A 12,729-nucleotide genomic window follows, 5' to 3' on the forward strand; every position below is an offset into this window, starting at 1 on the left:
TTGTCCAAAATGTCTGAAGCATTTAGAGTTCCTTTCACTGGAATTAAGGAGCCTGGACCAACTTCTGAAGCTGGCCATGGAAGCCCATTCCATGAAGGTCCCAGGGCAGTTTTTGTGTACTGGGGTTAATGGCAGAGGAAGCCCAACTTCTGAAAAACAACCCCATACCATTATCCCTCCTCCACCAAACTTTCCAGATGGCCCAATGCATTCAGGCAGGTAACGCTCTCCTGGCATCTGCCAAACCCAGACTTATCCATCAGACTGCCAGACAGAGAAGAACGAAGTGTCGCTCCACAGAACACTTTCCACTGATCCAAAGTCCAGTGGCAGTGTGCTTTACACCACTCCATTAGATGCTTGGCATTATCTTGGAGATGTGAGGCTTGCATGAAGCCCATTCCATGAAGGTTCCAGAGCAGTTTTTGTGTACTGCAGTTAATGCCAGAGGAAGTTTGTAACTCTGTAGCTATTGAGTCAACAGAGCGTTGGTGACTTTCACGGTTTTTGCGTCTCAGCACTTTGCAACCCCGCTTTCTTGCATTACATGGTTTGCATCTTCATGGCGAAGTTTCTGTTGTTCCTAAACACTTCTACTTTGCAGTAATACCACTTATAGTTGACCGTGGAATATCTAGCAGGGAAGAAATTTCAGAAACTGACGTATTGCAAATGTGGCATCCTATCACAGTACCACGCTTGAATTCACTGAGCTCTTCAGAACGACCCATTCTATCAGAAATGTTTGTAAACCTGACTGCATGGCTAGGTACTTGATTTCAAACTCATGTGGTAATAGGTTTTAATGATATATATACCAATTATTGAGCAGTGTTTTCAGTACTTTTGTCCATATAGCGTATATTGGTTATTACTGTCATGCCCTGCTCGTCGGCTCCTCGTGTGTGCCACGCCCCCGGATTACCCACGTGTTCTTTCCCGATTTGTACCCAGCTGTGTCTGATTATTTTCAATCAGTCCTATGTATTTCAGTCCGTGTCTTACCCGAGTCCTTCGTCCGTCATTGATGTTACGTGATGTTAGTTGGCGTCTTCTGTTCCCTGCCCCGGATCCCCTAAATAAACCCCTTGTTGGCCCTGATTTCGCCTTGTCTACCGCTTCCTGTCTGCTCGCCTGCCCGTTCGCCTTCCCGGCTTCCAGCGTCTCGTGACAATTACCATGTGCACTATTAATATTTAGGTGACCATAAGCCCTAATTTCCACCACAGAATTGATTGATACTTTGGTCAAGTCGCAGGTCTAGCACAAGACCAAGTTGGAATGGGAGACATTTTCTGCATTAATATAAAGATCTGAGCACAACTTGATTGATTCCAGAGCTCAAAATAAATCGAGAACACGCAAAAGTAAATCAAGTTTTACAGATTTTGTGAGCTCGATTTACTGCGTGTGCAGTGTTGTGGGCACAAAATTAAAAAGAAAGCTTGCCTACGGCCCTTCCAGAGCAGTTTGTTTTTAATTTCAGTATTTGTTTGTATTAATCAAAGATTTTTTTAATAAACAAAAATATGGTCTGTATAAAAGATGCATATGCCAGAGACACATGGCCAGATTAAATTGAAATAAAAATGAATATACAGTACCGTCAACAAATGCAAGAAACAGCTGTTAACCAGTTAATGGAACTACGTTTAAGATGTGTGGCTGGAAAATGTAGGTACAAAGCTCTGAAATGTCAAACTGACAAAGTTCTAAACCCACCAACTATGGGTCCCCGAGATCCGGATTGGGGAACACTGGTATGTAGATATTTCTGTAGATCTCACTGCTACTTAAGCCTGTTGTACATGCAACAAGCGACATTTTAGTGTCATGAAGTGTGTCTGTGTGCATGTGGGTGGGGTGATGCTACATGATCAGGCTTGGCTTGGCCCAGGCTCCCTGGCTCCAGTAGAGACCCAGGCCGGGGTCTGTGTGGGCGGTGAGATCATCTTCTCCAGGAGGTTCATCGTGCGCTCCTGGAGCTGCAAGTTTTGTAAATGCAGGTGGTTCTGCTGGCGCATGACACGCCGCACCTCCTGGCAGACCTCCTCCAGGTTGCGGCCTGCCTTTCTCTGCTCCTGAAGCATGGCTTCCAGGACACGCAGCTTCCTCCTTTTCAGGCTCAGCTGCATCTTCTTCCTGATGGGTGCCTGAGGTGACCTGCCACAGGTAACAGAACACTAAGGATGTGCTGAGGCTCCTAACTCAGGCTAACAGAGAAGCTACCTGGATGAAGGCAGGCACCCTACCAAGGGCACACAGCTTAACAGGGCTGATGGGGTAAACGCCCTACCAAGGGCACACAGCTTAACAGGGCTGATGGGGTAAACGCCCTACCAAGGGCACACAGCTTAACAGGGCTGATGGGGTAAACGCCCTACCAAGGGCACACAGCTTAACAGGGCTGATGGGGTAAACGCCCTACCAAGGGCACATAACAGGGCTGAACACACTCATGCAGGTGTTACCTGGACTGGGATAGACATCCTTACAGGGACACATATCTAACAAAGCAAAACAGCGTGTGCAGGTTACCTGGACTCCGGCGACTGCTGGCTGGCTGAGCTCTCTGAATGCCCCCCCTCTTCTGGAAGCTCCTGTTCCTCAGAAGATCCTGTGTACTCTGGAATAAAACCTGGGGGGCAGGACTCAGTGGGCACAGACTTGGACTCGGGCTGGGGTGTGGATGGAGGTGGTGTTGGCTGGAGGTCACAGCTGGGCAGACTATTCGATTCAAGGGTCTGGGACAGTACCCGGTCAATGGCCCTGAAGTACGGCCACTCAGGCGACTGGGTGCTGCCGTTAGTCACACACTTCAATTTCCTGTTAGGGGAGGCAGAGGGCAGCATGCTTTGAATAAAAACATAGTCACATGACTTTGCACGATCACATGACATTCCATAAGGCGTGTAACAAGATTGTATCTTCGGGCTTCTCAGCCAGCAAGCATCTGCCAGACATGCTTTCAAGTTTCAGATTTCAAGTTTTATTGTCACGTGTTCCCAGGAACAGTGAAATTCTTGTTACAATTTTAGGATCATGGGACACAGGACACAAAGGATGCATTCAAGAAACACACCTTATAAGCACAATCGTTTTTGGCTAGCTTGCTATAAACCTGTAATTAAAGTCAAACACTAGGGCTGAACGACTTGGGGAAAATATCTAATTTCGATTTTTCTGACAGACATCGCGATTACAATTTGATTTGTGACTATTTTTACAAGTCAAGCTTCAGTTCAATATTCAGTGTGTAATAAATTTAAAACATAATGCAGCATTACTACATGAGATACCATAAAAATATTAACTGGTCTATATTCTATTGCAAGGATGAAAGATATGGTGTGTTAAGTTAAAAGTAATAATGAAAACAAGTGCAGCAAAAAGAAAAATAGCAAACAGCTTGGTCCCCTAACAACACCAGAACCGTCTTTTCCCACGCGAATGAACACGCAAGAACTATTTTGGTGCATGCAACCCTTTTGTTTGCGCTAACATGTTATTTGTGTTAATATCAGCAGCGAATTTAACACTCTCAACCAAAAGCCACAATGTTCGTAACAGTGACTGTTCCGTCCTGAAATCGCAAAGCCGGAAAAATTTCAAGCGTAGTATGCATTTCATAAAATGTCGAAGACAGACAGTTTATTGGTGATTTCATGTTGGTCGAAGTTTTAACAACTGTACAAGGTTAGTTTTTATACAAATCAATTCAGGTGAAACGAATAAAGTGTGTTCATGGGGTGCAATCTCTCACAGTTTGGGTCAGAAGCTTTCAGAATCTCACGCAAAAATCTTATGGCAAATCTAAATCAATCCATTGTGAACTTAAAATTAGCTGCATCAAAACGGTCGTGGGGCAGTTCGCAAACCCTACAGACTATTTACGTGTTAATATATTCTCTAAATAATAAGACCGTGCACATACCCAACTGTAATAGCGATTAAAGCGATCTGTTCTTTTAGTACAGCGGGGCCTCGGTACTCGAACTCATTAGAACTCGAATTTCTTAAACGTCGAATCAACCAGTTCGAAAAAAAGACATAGAACTCGATCCGAATCTCAGAAGTCGAACCGTGAGCGCCGACCTAAGTTAACCTGTACGCGCGGGGAAATGAGTCACGCGGCACGTCTCTCAGCGAAAACAAAGGGTAACGCTTCAGTCTCGGTGCTTTTTTATTGAAAATATCAGGTAATATGTACTGTACTTTATATCATTTTGGTAGCCATTGCTCACTAAAAAGTTACGCAATAGATGTTTCAACCTAAAAGTTTCCGATTTACGAGTAAATTAACGAATACAGAGTAATAATAAAAATAAACAATGGACCGCATACGCTAAAGCATACAATAAATCACAGCCTTTTTCGATTTGCTAATAGTATTGTTTCAAATCGCGATTCCGTTTTGAAATCGATAAACCGTCCAGCCCTACCAAACACCACATTTTACTTCCCAGAATGTGAACAGCTGGGTGCATGGGCTGACCCCTGCGGGTCTGGAGCAGAGCTACAATAAGGTACGTGATGGTATGGTTAACTGATCTCCCTCTGTTAAAAGCACAGTCCTGCTGAGAGGGGGAGCTTCTGAATGCAGCTCTCCCCAATAAGCCGTACAGCTGCAAACAGTAATGGTCACTATTACACTTACCTGTACTGGACAGTCATATTAGTTATTTTCATCCTAATTTCCTCTCTGCGGCGATGCTCGCCCGTGAGCTCCAAGAACCTCTTGGCCATCTTCTCGTAGATCTTGGCGTTCCTCTTGGCCTTCCGGAGCTCAGTGAAGAACTCTTCCCACACGCAGACGAGGCCCTTCATTTCTGCGTCCGTCCAGTTCCTGGCCCGTCCGAGATTCTCACTTTGACCTGACTGCATGAAACCCAGAAAGTCCTCGGCAGCCATCTTGTACAGAAACAGATTGCTTTGAGGAAGAGTACAACTAAAGGAAGAGAAGCTTTTCCCTGCGTTCCTCAAAAGCAGCTCTTCCTACCGCCTCAGCTGAGAGGCCTAGAAGTGGGGCCTGGGACCGTGGAGATATCCGGTTAAAAGCTTTTAAGTGGGGAAGTTCGTCATGAGAGGAAATACCAGGTACTGGGGGATCTGCTGACGTCATTGTGGAGGGGTTGTTCCGTTATGCTGATAGGGCCGATGTGGTATGATGGATAGAACCGTCTGTTTCTTACAACCACAATGTGAAAACATCTTGTCGCAAACCAAACGGCGCAAAACGGTTTCAATGGTCTTTAAAAGAATAAAAAAACATTATCTGTATTTGTTAATGTTCTATTTGAGATGTTTTAAGGAATATTTTTTTTAGCAGAATGATTTTAAACGCTTTAACGTTTGTTTTGGACTCGTCGATCTTTTCTTATTAGAGATGAAAGAGGGCCAGACATCTAAAGGTTTTAAGGGGTGAAAAATTAGTCGTGTTTGTTAGTGTTATTTTCAATAAGCACAAATGCGTTATTTTATAGCTGTAAAAAATTAGCCATCAAGTTAAGGGGTGAATTTAAGCCCTTTAACTTTGTTTTATAGACGGTAGCTGTAGTATCTTGCAAGGTCTGTCGGAAACATCAGGATGGTGTTAAAAAAGGCAGGTGTTTAGACAAGTTGAGCTACTTTGTCGAGTTAGGCTACCGTAGTGCTAATCGATAGATATAACCCTAACACCAACCGCAAAACAAACCCTAAAAGCTAACTCTAATCCCAAAATGGTGGAACTGCACATACGCAGAAAGACTCGATAGCATGTCTTGATAGGTAACACTGGTCGACACTCGGACCGCTAACGCTCACAGCCAGATGTATCCTGCTTACAGGGTTTCCCACAGCAGCCACCCCTGAAACACCGGATGCAATGTTCCCCCAATAGTTCCAAACCAACACAAGGTGAAAAAACAGATGCAACGCAATGTGTTGCAAACCTACCCAACAAGCACTCCAAGTTACTCCTTATTAAGGGGATGAATCGCAGGGTAAAATATCAGACACCTCAAGGTTTGAAAGAACACGTCGTCTCAATCTCAAGCATCTGGAATGACACTCACGCTTTTAGACTCACGCAGGAAATCTTGGGGTAAATCCTATATTATTCCTAAAAAATAGCTGCGTCAAAAGTGTATTTACATGGTTAAATACCTGGAGCAGTCAGGTATTACTTATATGCGATGCTGATACAACTAATAGGCTACTTAAATATATATCACACTAAATAGTTAGACATTATGATTTTCCGGACCTTCGTTTCAAGAAATTTTCTCTAGCTGGACCTCTTTAAATTTTAGTCGGATACGCCTGGTCTAACTGATGATACTGTGAAAGCGTGCTGCAATTATTTTTTACCAAGAGTTCTCTACGTTGTCAAGCGAATTACTGAGCCCGAGTAAGGTAGATGAAACAGAAGGTGTCAGAAGTAAGATCTTGGTCATAGTTGGATATTTCTATGGTTTTTACTGTCTAAATGCTGCAAAAGACTGAAAGTGTTTATATTCTCAGTTTCCGATAATGACGATCTGTTAAGTATATCAACGGTTACTTTCAGAGACAATCGTTAAGGGTCTGAAGCCGAGCCTCGTGTGGAATCCTCTTGGTTACCAGCTGTTCCTAGTCTTATTTAAGTGAGACTGCGTATTTAAGTGATTCCCAGTTAATTTCCCCAATTCTGTCATTAACGTTGTAATGTCAGTGCGTGTTTTCTGCCTGTTCTGTGGTCCTGCTTGGATTTACCCTCAATTAAACCCCGTGTTTCCCAAACTCCTGCTCCTCTTTCCCCGTACCTAGCAAGTTTTTACATTTTTGATAAAAATCAGACCCCCCCCCACAGTAAATGTTTACCCCCCTTCCCATCACAAATTTCTGTTGACACTCCTGTAGTTAAGCATGTAAATACTGGAAAGAATTGAAGCCTTTTCTTGAGAGGGAAAAATACAAATAAAAAAATGCACCACAGAACACTGAATCATTAATTTTCATTAAGCCTGTTGTGCATGCAACAAGTGAATTCGGAGGTCAACAATGAGCCATGACTTGATTGATTAACCCCTGCATTGTGGAAGGGTCGACTGTAGACTGTACTAATGTCCATCATAGAATTCATTGATACTTTCTTTGGATAAGTAGCAGGTATATCACAATAAGACCAAGCTGGAATGCGAGTAATGTTATGCATTATTATAAAGATTTGAGCAAATAAATGATCATAAAACCATTAGTATATGTTCACTTCATACCAACTTGTGGATTTTTGGGCACGTTTTCTTTAAGTAAGACCGCAATCAAAATGTGAACACAACTTGATTGAATCCAGAGCTCAAAATAACAACTTGAGAACACGCAAAAGTAAATTGTGCACATTGTACAGATTTTGTGAGCTCTATTTACTGTGTGTCCTGGGCTAGATTTAGCAATGCTGTGGGCACAAAAAGTTTTTTAAAAAAAGCTTGCGTATGGTCCTTCCAGAGCAGTTTGTTTTTAATTTCAGTATTTGTTTGTATTAATCAAAGATTTCATTTTAATAAACCAAAATATGGTCTGTATAAAAGATGCATATGCCAGAGACACATGGCCAGATTAAATTGAAATAAAAATGAATATACAGTACCGTCAACAAATGCAAGAAACAGCTGTTAACCAGTTAAATGGAGTTCCATTAAGATAAGAATTAAAGGAATGAAACTCTTAAAGTGATTTTAACTTCACATTTCCTTCAGGCCACACACATAATAACACCTGTGGAACAGAAGTACAGAGCAAACAAAATGACCAAGAAGACCATTACAGGATATGCTCTGGTAATAATTAATTAATCCAGTGTGCTTACCTGTATGGTTAAGACACGATTCTACGAACATACAAAAAGACATTCTTGTGTTTCACACAAAAAACAAAGAGCAATAAGACATTTTTGTTGCAGTTTGTTTAATATTGATGATCACAGTGCTATCATATTGCCTGAGATGAATTAAGCATGTGTGGTTGGAATATGTAGGTACATATGTGCATATATTCAGCACAAGGGGGAAATATTCACTGTCGGTCTGGCAAAGTTCTAAACCCACCAACTGTGGGTCCCCGAGAACCAGATTGGGGAACACTGGTATATATATATTTCTGTAGATCTCACTGCTACTTAAGCCTGTTGTACATGCAACAAGTGACATTTTAGTGTCATGAAGTGTGTCTGTGTGCATGTGGGTGGGGTGATGCTACATGATCAGGCTTGGCTTGGCCCAGGCTCCCTGGCTCCAGTAGAGACCCAGGCCGGGGGCTGTGTGGGCGGTGAGATCATCTTCTCCAGGAGGTTCATCATGCGCTCCTGGAGCTGCAGGCTTTGTACCTGCAGGAAATTTTGCTGGTGCATGACACGCCGCACCTCCCGGCAGACCTCCTCGAGATTGCGGCCTGCCTTTCTTTGCTCCTGAAGCATGGCTTCCAGGACACGCAGCTTCCTCCTTTTCAGGCTCAGGCACTGGATCTTCTTCCTCCTGATGGGTGCCTGAGGTGACCTGCCACAGGTAACAGAACACTGAGGAAGTGCTGAGACTCCTAACTCAGGCTGACAGAGAAGCTACCTGGATCAGGGTAGGCATCATACCAAGGGGACACAGCTTAACAGGGCTGATGGAGGAAGCACCCTACCAAGGGCACACAGCTTAACAGGGCTGATGGAGGAAGCACCCTACCAAGGGCACACAGCTTAATAGGGCTGATGGGGGAAGCACCCTACCAAGGGCACACAGCTTAATAGGGCTGATGGGGGAAGCACCCTACCAAGGGCACACAGCTTAATAGGGCTGATGGGGGAAGCACCCTACCAAGGGCACACAGCTTAACAGGACTGATGAGGGAAGCACCCTACCAAGGGCACACAGCTTAACAGGACTGATGAGGGAAGCACCCTACCAAGGGCACACAGCTTAACAGGGCTGATGGGGGAAGCACCCTACCAAGGGCACACAGCTTAACAGGGCTGATGAGGGAAGCACCCTACCAAGGGCACATAGCTTAACAGGACTGATGGGGGAAGCACCCTACCAAGGGCACACAGCTTAATAGGGCTGATGGGGGAAGCACCCTACCAAGGGCACATAGCTTAACAGGACTGATGGGGGAAGCACCCTACCAAGGGCACATAGCTTAACAGGACTGATGGGGGAAGCACCCTACCAAGGGCACACAGCTTAACAGGGATGATGGGGGAAGCACCCTACCAAGGGCACACAGCTTAACAGGACTGATGGGGGAAGCACCCTACCAAGGGCACATAGCTTAACAGGACTGATGGGGGAAGCACCCTACCAAGGGCACATAGCTTAACAGGACTGATGGGGGAAGCACCCTACCAAGGGCACATAGCTTAACAGGACTGATGGGGGAAGCACCCTACCAAGGGCACACAGCTTAATAGGGCTGATGGGGGAAGCACCCTACCAAGGGCACACAGCTTAACAGGACTGATGGGGGAAGCACCCTACCAAGGGCACACAGCTTAACAGGGATGATGGGGGAAGCACCCTACCAAGGGCACACAGCTTAACAGGACTGATGGGGGAAGCACCCTACCAAGGGCACACAGCTTAACAGGGATGATGGAGGAAGCACCCTACCAAGGGCACACAGCTTAATAGGGCTGATGGGGGAAGCACCCTACCAAGGGCACACAGCTTAACAGGGATGATGGAGGAAGCACCCTACCAAGGACACACAGCTTAACAGGGATGATGGAGGAAGCATCTACCAAGGGCACACAACGTAACAGGGCTGAACACACTCATGCAGGTGTTACCTGGACTGGGGTAGACATCCTTACAGAGACACATATCTAACAAAGCAATACAGCGTCTGCAGGTTACCTGGACTCTGGTGACTGCAGGCTGGCTGAGCTCTCTGAATGCCCCCCCTCTTCTGGAGGCTCCTGTTCCTCAGAAGATCCTGTGTACTCCGGAATAAAGCCTGAGGGGGATGGCTCGGTGGGCACAGACTTGGACTCGGGCTGGGGTGCGGATGGAGGTGGTGTAGGCTGGAGGTCACAGCTGGGCAGCCCATTCAAGTCAAGGGTCTGGGACAGTATCCGGTCGATGGCCCTGAAGTACGGCCACTCAGGCGACGGGGTGCTGCCGTTAGTCACACACTTCATTTTCCTGTTAGGGGAGGCAGAGGGCAGCATGCTTTGAATAAAAACATAGTTACATGACTTTGCACGATCACATGTCATTCCATAAGGCGTGTAACAAGATTGTATCTTCAGTCTTCTCAGCCAGCAGGCATCTGCCAGACATGCTTTCAAGTTTCAGATTTCAAGTTTTATTGTCACGTGTTCTGAGGAACAGTGAAATTCTTATGCTACAATTTTAGGACCATGGGACACAGGACACAAAGGATGCATTCAAGAAACACACCTCATAAGCACAATCGTTTTTGGCTAGCTTGCTATAAACTTGTAATTAAAGCCATTCATCATATTTTACCCCCCAGAATGTAAACAGCTGTTTCACTGATTCCATCTCAACCTGTAACACAGTGTTACAGAGGAAGAGATGCTGCACAGGAGCGACAGCTGCATGCACTGCATGGGTGCATGGGCTGACCCCTGTGGATCTGGAGCAGAGGCCTGATTCATTGATCTCCTTCTTTGATTGTTAAAAGCACAGTCCTGCTGGGAGGGGGAGCTTCTGAATGCAGCTCTCCCCAATAAGCCGTACAGCTGCACACAGTAATGGTCACTATTACACTTGCCTGTACTGGAAAGTCATATTTGTTATTTTCATCTTAATTTCCTCTCTGTGGCGATGCTCGCCCGTGAGCTCGAAGAACCTCTTGGCCATCTTCTCGTAGATCTTGGCGTTCCTCTTGGCCTTCCGGAGCTCAGTGATGAACTCTTCCCACACGTAGACGAGGCCCTTCATTTCTGCGTCCGTCCAGTTCCTGGCCCGTCTGTGCTTCTCGCTTTGACCTGACTGCATGAGACCCAGGTTGTCCTCGGCGGCCATCTTGTTTGTAAATACAGACCTTTGTTTTGTTGTACAGAAACAGATTGCTTTTTCTTTGAGGAAGAGTATAAATAAAGGAAGAGAAGATTTTGCCTGCGTGCCTCAAAAGCAGCTAAGGTCCACTTTTCAGGCTCTTCCTACCGGCTCAGCTGAGAGGCCTAGAAATGGGGCCTGGGACTGTGGAGAGATCCGGTTAAAAGCTTTTAAGTGGGGAAGTTCGTCATGGTGATGTCAAGTTGCCCTGGCAACCATCTATGAGCACTCGCTCTCTCTCACTCTCCCCCCCCCCCCATCTTTCTCTCTCTCTCTAGCTCTGCAGCAAAAAGCTTTTAGCTGAAAGCCAATAAACTAAGCCGGTGCAGACAGCAGTCAAAATGTAGAGCTTGATTGGTCATGGATCGAGACGCCAGGGCATTTTGTTGCCGGGGTGACGTGTCGTCGTTCCAGGCATGTGTCCAATATGTGACATTTTAAAAGCTTTTAGCAATAGCCAGTGTGTGCGGCTGTGGGAGGAGGGGAGTAGAGGGTGGAGGGGAGGAGATAATCACTCACAGAATATCAATGGGATCACAAACTGCGATACTCGATCTGCGAATTAATGATATTCATTTTAATTTTGCATTTTGAAATGGCTTGAAAGGGTATGAAATATTTTACACTATGACCAAAATTGTGGAAACACTTCCGATTTTTAGAGATTGCAGAATTTTATTCAACTGTTGCTCCAGTTACTTATTTAATCATCCAATATATGATATATGTAACATTCTTTGATTGGTTATTTCACTGCAGCCCATCTGTTTCACTGCTTGATTGTATCATGATCATCGTTTGTCTGACTCTAATCTGCATGCAGTGTTTTGTTCATATTCCAGGTCAGAGCCCATCCTGGACAGGAAAGGACACAAGCCAGGGGTGCAGCCTCTTTGCATGGGCAATTTCAAAACATCAGCTAACCCAGTCCCATTTGGATTGAGGTTGTAGACCAAAGTACCCAGAGGAAGCTCGCATGATATCTGGAGACCATGCAAACTCCACACACAAAGCGGAGGCAGAACTCAACCATCTTCCATCCCAGGAGGTGTGACAATGTATATCGTTCTTAAAATTATGTAACATCAGATATAAAAGTCTCTCCTGACATTTCAAGCCAGTGATTTATTACACTTGAAAATGTTTTGATGTTGAGGTATTTAAGAGCAAACTTAAGTGCTATGTAATGGCACTTCGATGATCTGATATATGAGGAAGTGTTATGTTATATAATGGCGCTTTGAAACTGGCTTTACATAAACCAGCAGTTAATGTCATAATATCAATGAAATATTCCTATATGTGTAAGTCAATAAATTGTTTTATAAGATAGATCTCTATTGCCACTTTTACAGTGAATAACAGTTTAGCAATAAACAAGTAATAAACAAGAAATAAGAACAACACAAAAAGAGACAGACATCCTATTACAGTATGAGTGTCTGAGTACAATGTGTACAGTATGTCAGTCGAGGTAGTGTGTGCTTAATGACCTGCCCTAAGCATAGAACTGCATAGAAGACAGTCATTCAGGGGAGTGGATACTGTTTCACGGAAACAGTGATTCAGGGGGTGGGGGATGGGTGCATTTGACTGCCTGTAGGTAAAAGCTTTTGTTCAGTCTCTTTGTTCTTGCTCTGATTGACCAGTAGCATCTGCCAGAGGGGACGGGGGAGAAAAGGTAGTGTCCAGGGTGTGA

At 44.8% G+C, this 12,729-nt stretch overlaps 2 protein-coding genes across 4 annotated transcripts; both read right to left on the reverse strand.

Annotated features, from left to right (window-relative positions):
• Positions 1 to 1,465: 1,465 nt before the first annotated feature.
• Positions 1,466 to 6,708, reverse strand: LOC125705321 (myb/SANT-like DNA-binding domain-containing protein 1). Of its 3 annotated transcripts, none has more exons than XM_048971825.1 (5): positions 6,352 to 6,708; positions 5,938 to 6,040; positions 4,658 to 4,846; positions 2,539 to 2,826; positions 1,466 to 2,163 (listed from the first exon to the last, which is right to left on the reverse strand). In XM_048971825.1, the coding sequence occupies exons 3-5, from the start codon at positions 4,825 to 4,827 to the stop codon at positions 1,878 to 1,880; spliced, it is 744 nt and encodes a 247-aa protein (XP_048827782.1). In that variant the 5' UTR covers positions 4,828 to 4,846; positions 5,938 to 6,040; positions 6,352 to 6,708; the 3' UTR covers positions 1,466 to 1,877. The 3 variants fall into 3 exon arrangements, with proteins under 3 accessions (XP_048827782.1, XP_048827781.1, XP_048827780.1); XM_048971824.1 differs by having other exon boundaries at positions 4,658 to 4,911; positions 6,352 to 6,706; XM_048971823.1 differs by lacking the exons at positions 5,938 to 6,040; positions 6,352 to 6,708 and having other exon boundaries at positions 4,658 to 5,598.
• A 1,152-nt stretch (positions 6,709 to 7,860) lies between these two features.
• On the reverse strand, positions 7,861 to 11,831 carry LOC125705323 (myb/SANT-like DNA-binding domain-containing protein 1). The gene is made up of 3 exons (XM_048971826.1): positions 10,744 to 11,831; positions 9,861 to 10,148; positions 7,861 to 8,513 (listed from the first exon to the last, which is right to left on the reverse strand). Exons 1-3 carry the CDS (start codon positions 10,995 to 10,997, stop codon positions 8,222 to 8,224), a joined length of 834 nt encoding a protein of 277 aa, XP_048827783.1. The 5' UTR covers positions 10,998 to 11,831; the 3' UTR covers positions 7,861 to 8,221.
• Between the last annotated feature and the right edge of the window lie 898 nt (positions 11,832 to 12,729).

This window comes from Brienomyrus brachyistius, chromosome 12 (genome assembly GCF_023856365.1).
Source record: "Brienomyrus brachyistius isolate T26 chromosome 12, BBRACH_0.4, whole genome shotgun sequence".
NCBI classification, from domain to species: domain Eukaryota; kingdom Metazoa; phylum Chordata; class Actinopteri; order Osteoglossiformes; family Mormyridae; genus Brienomyrus; species Brienomyrus brachyistius.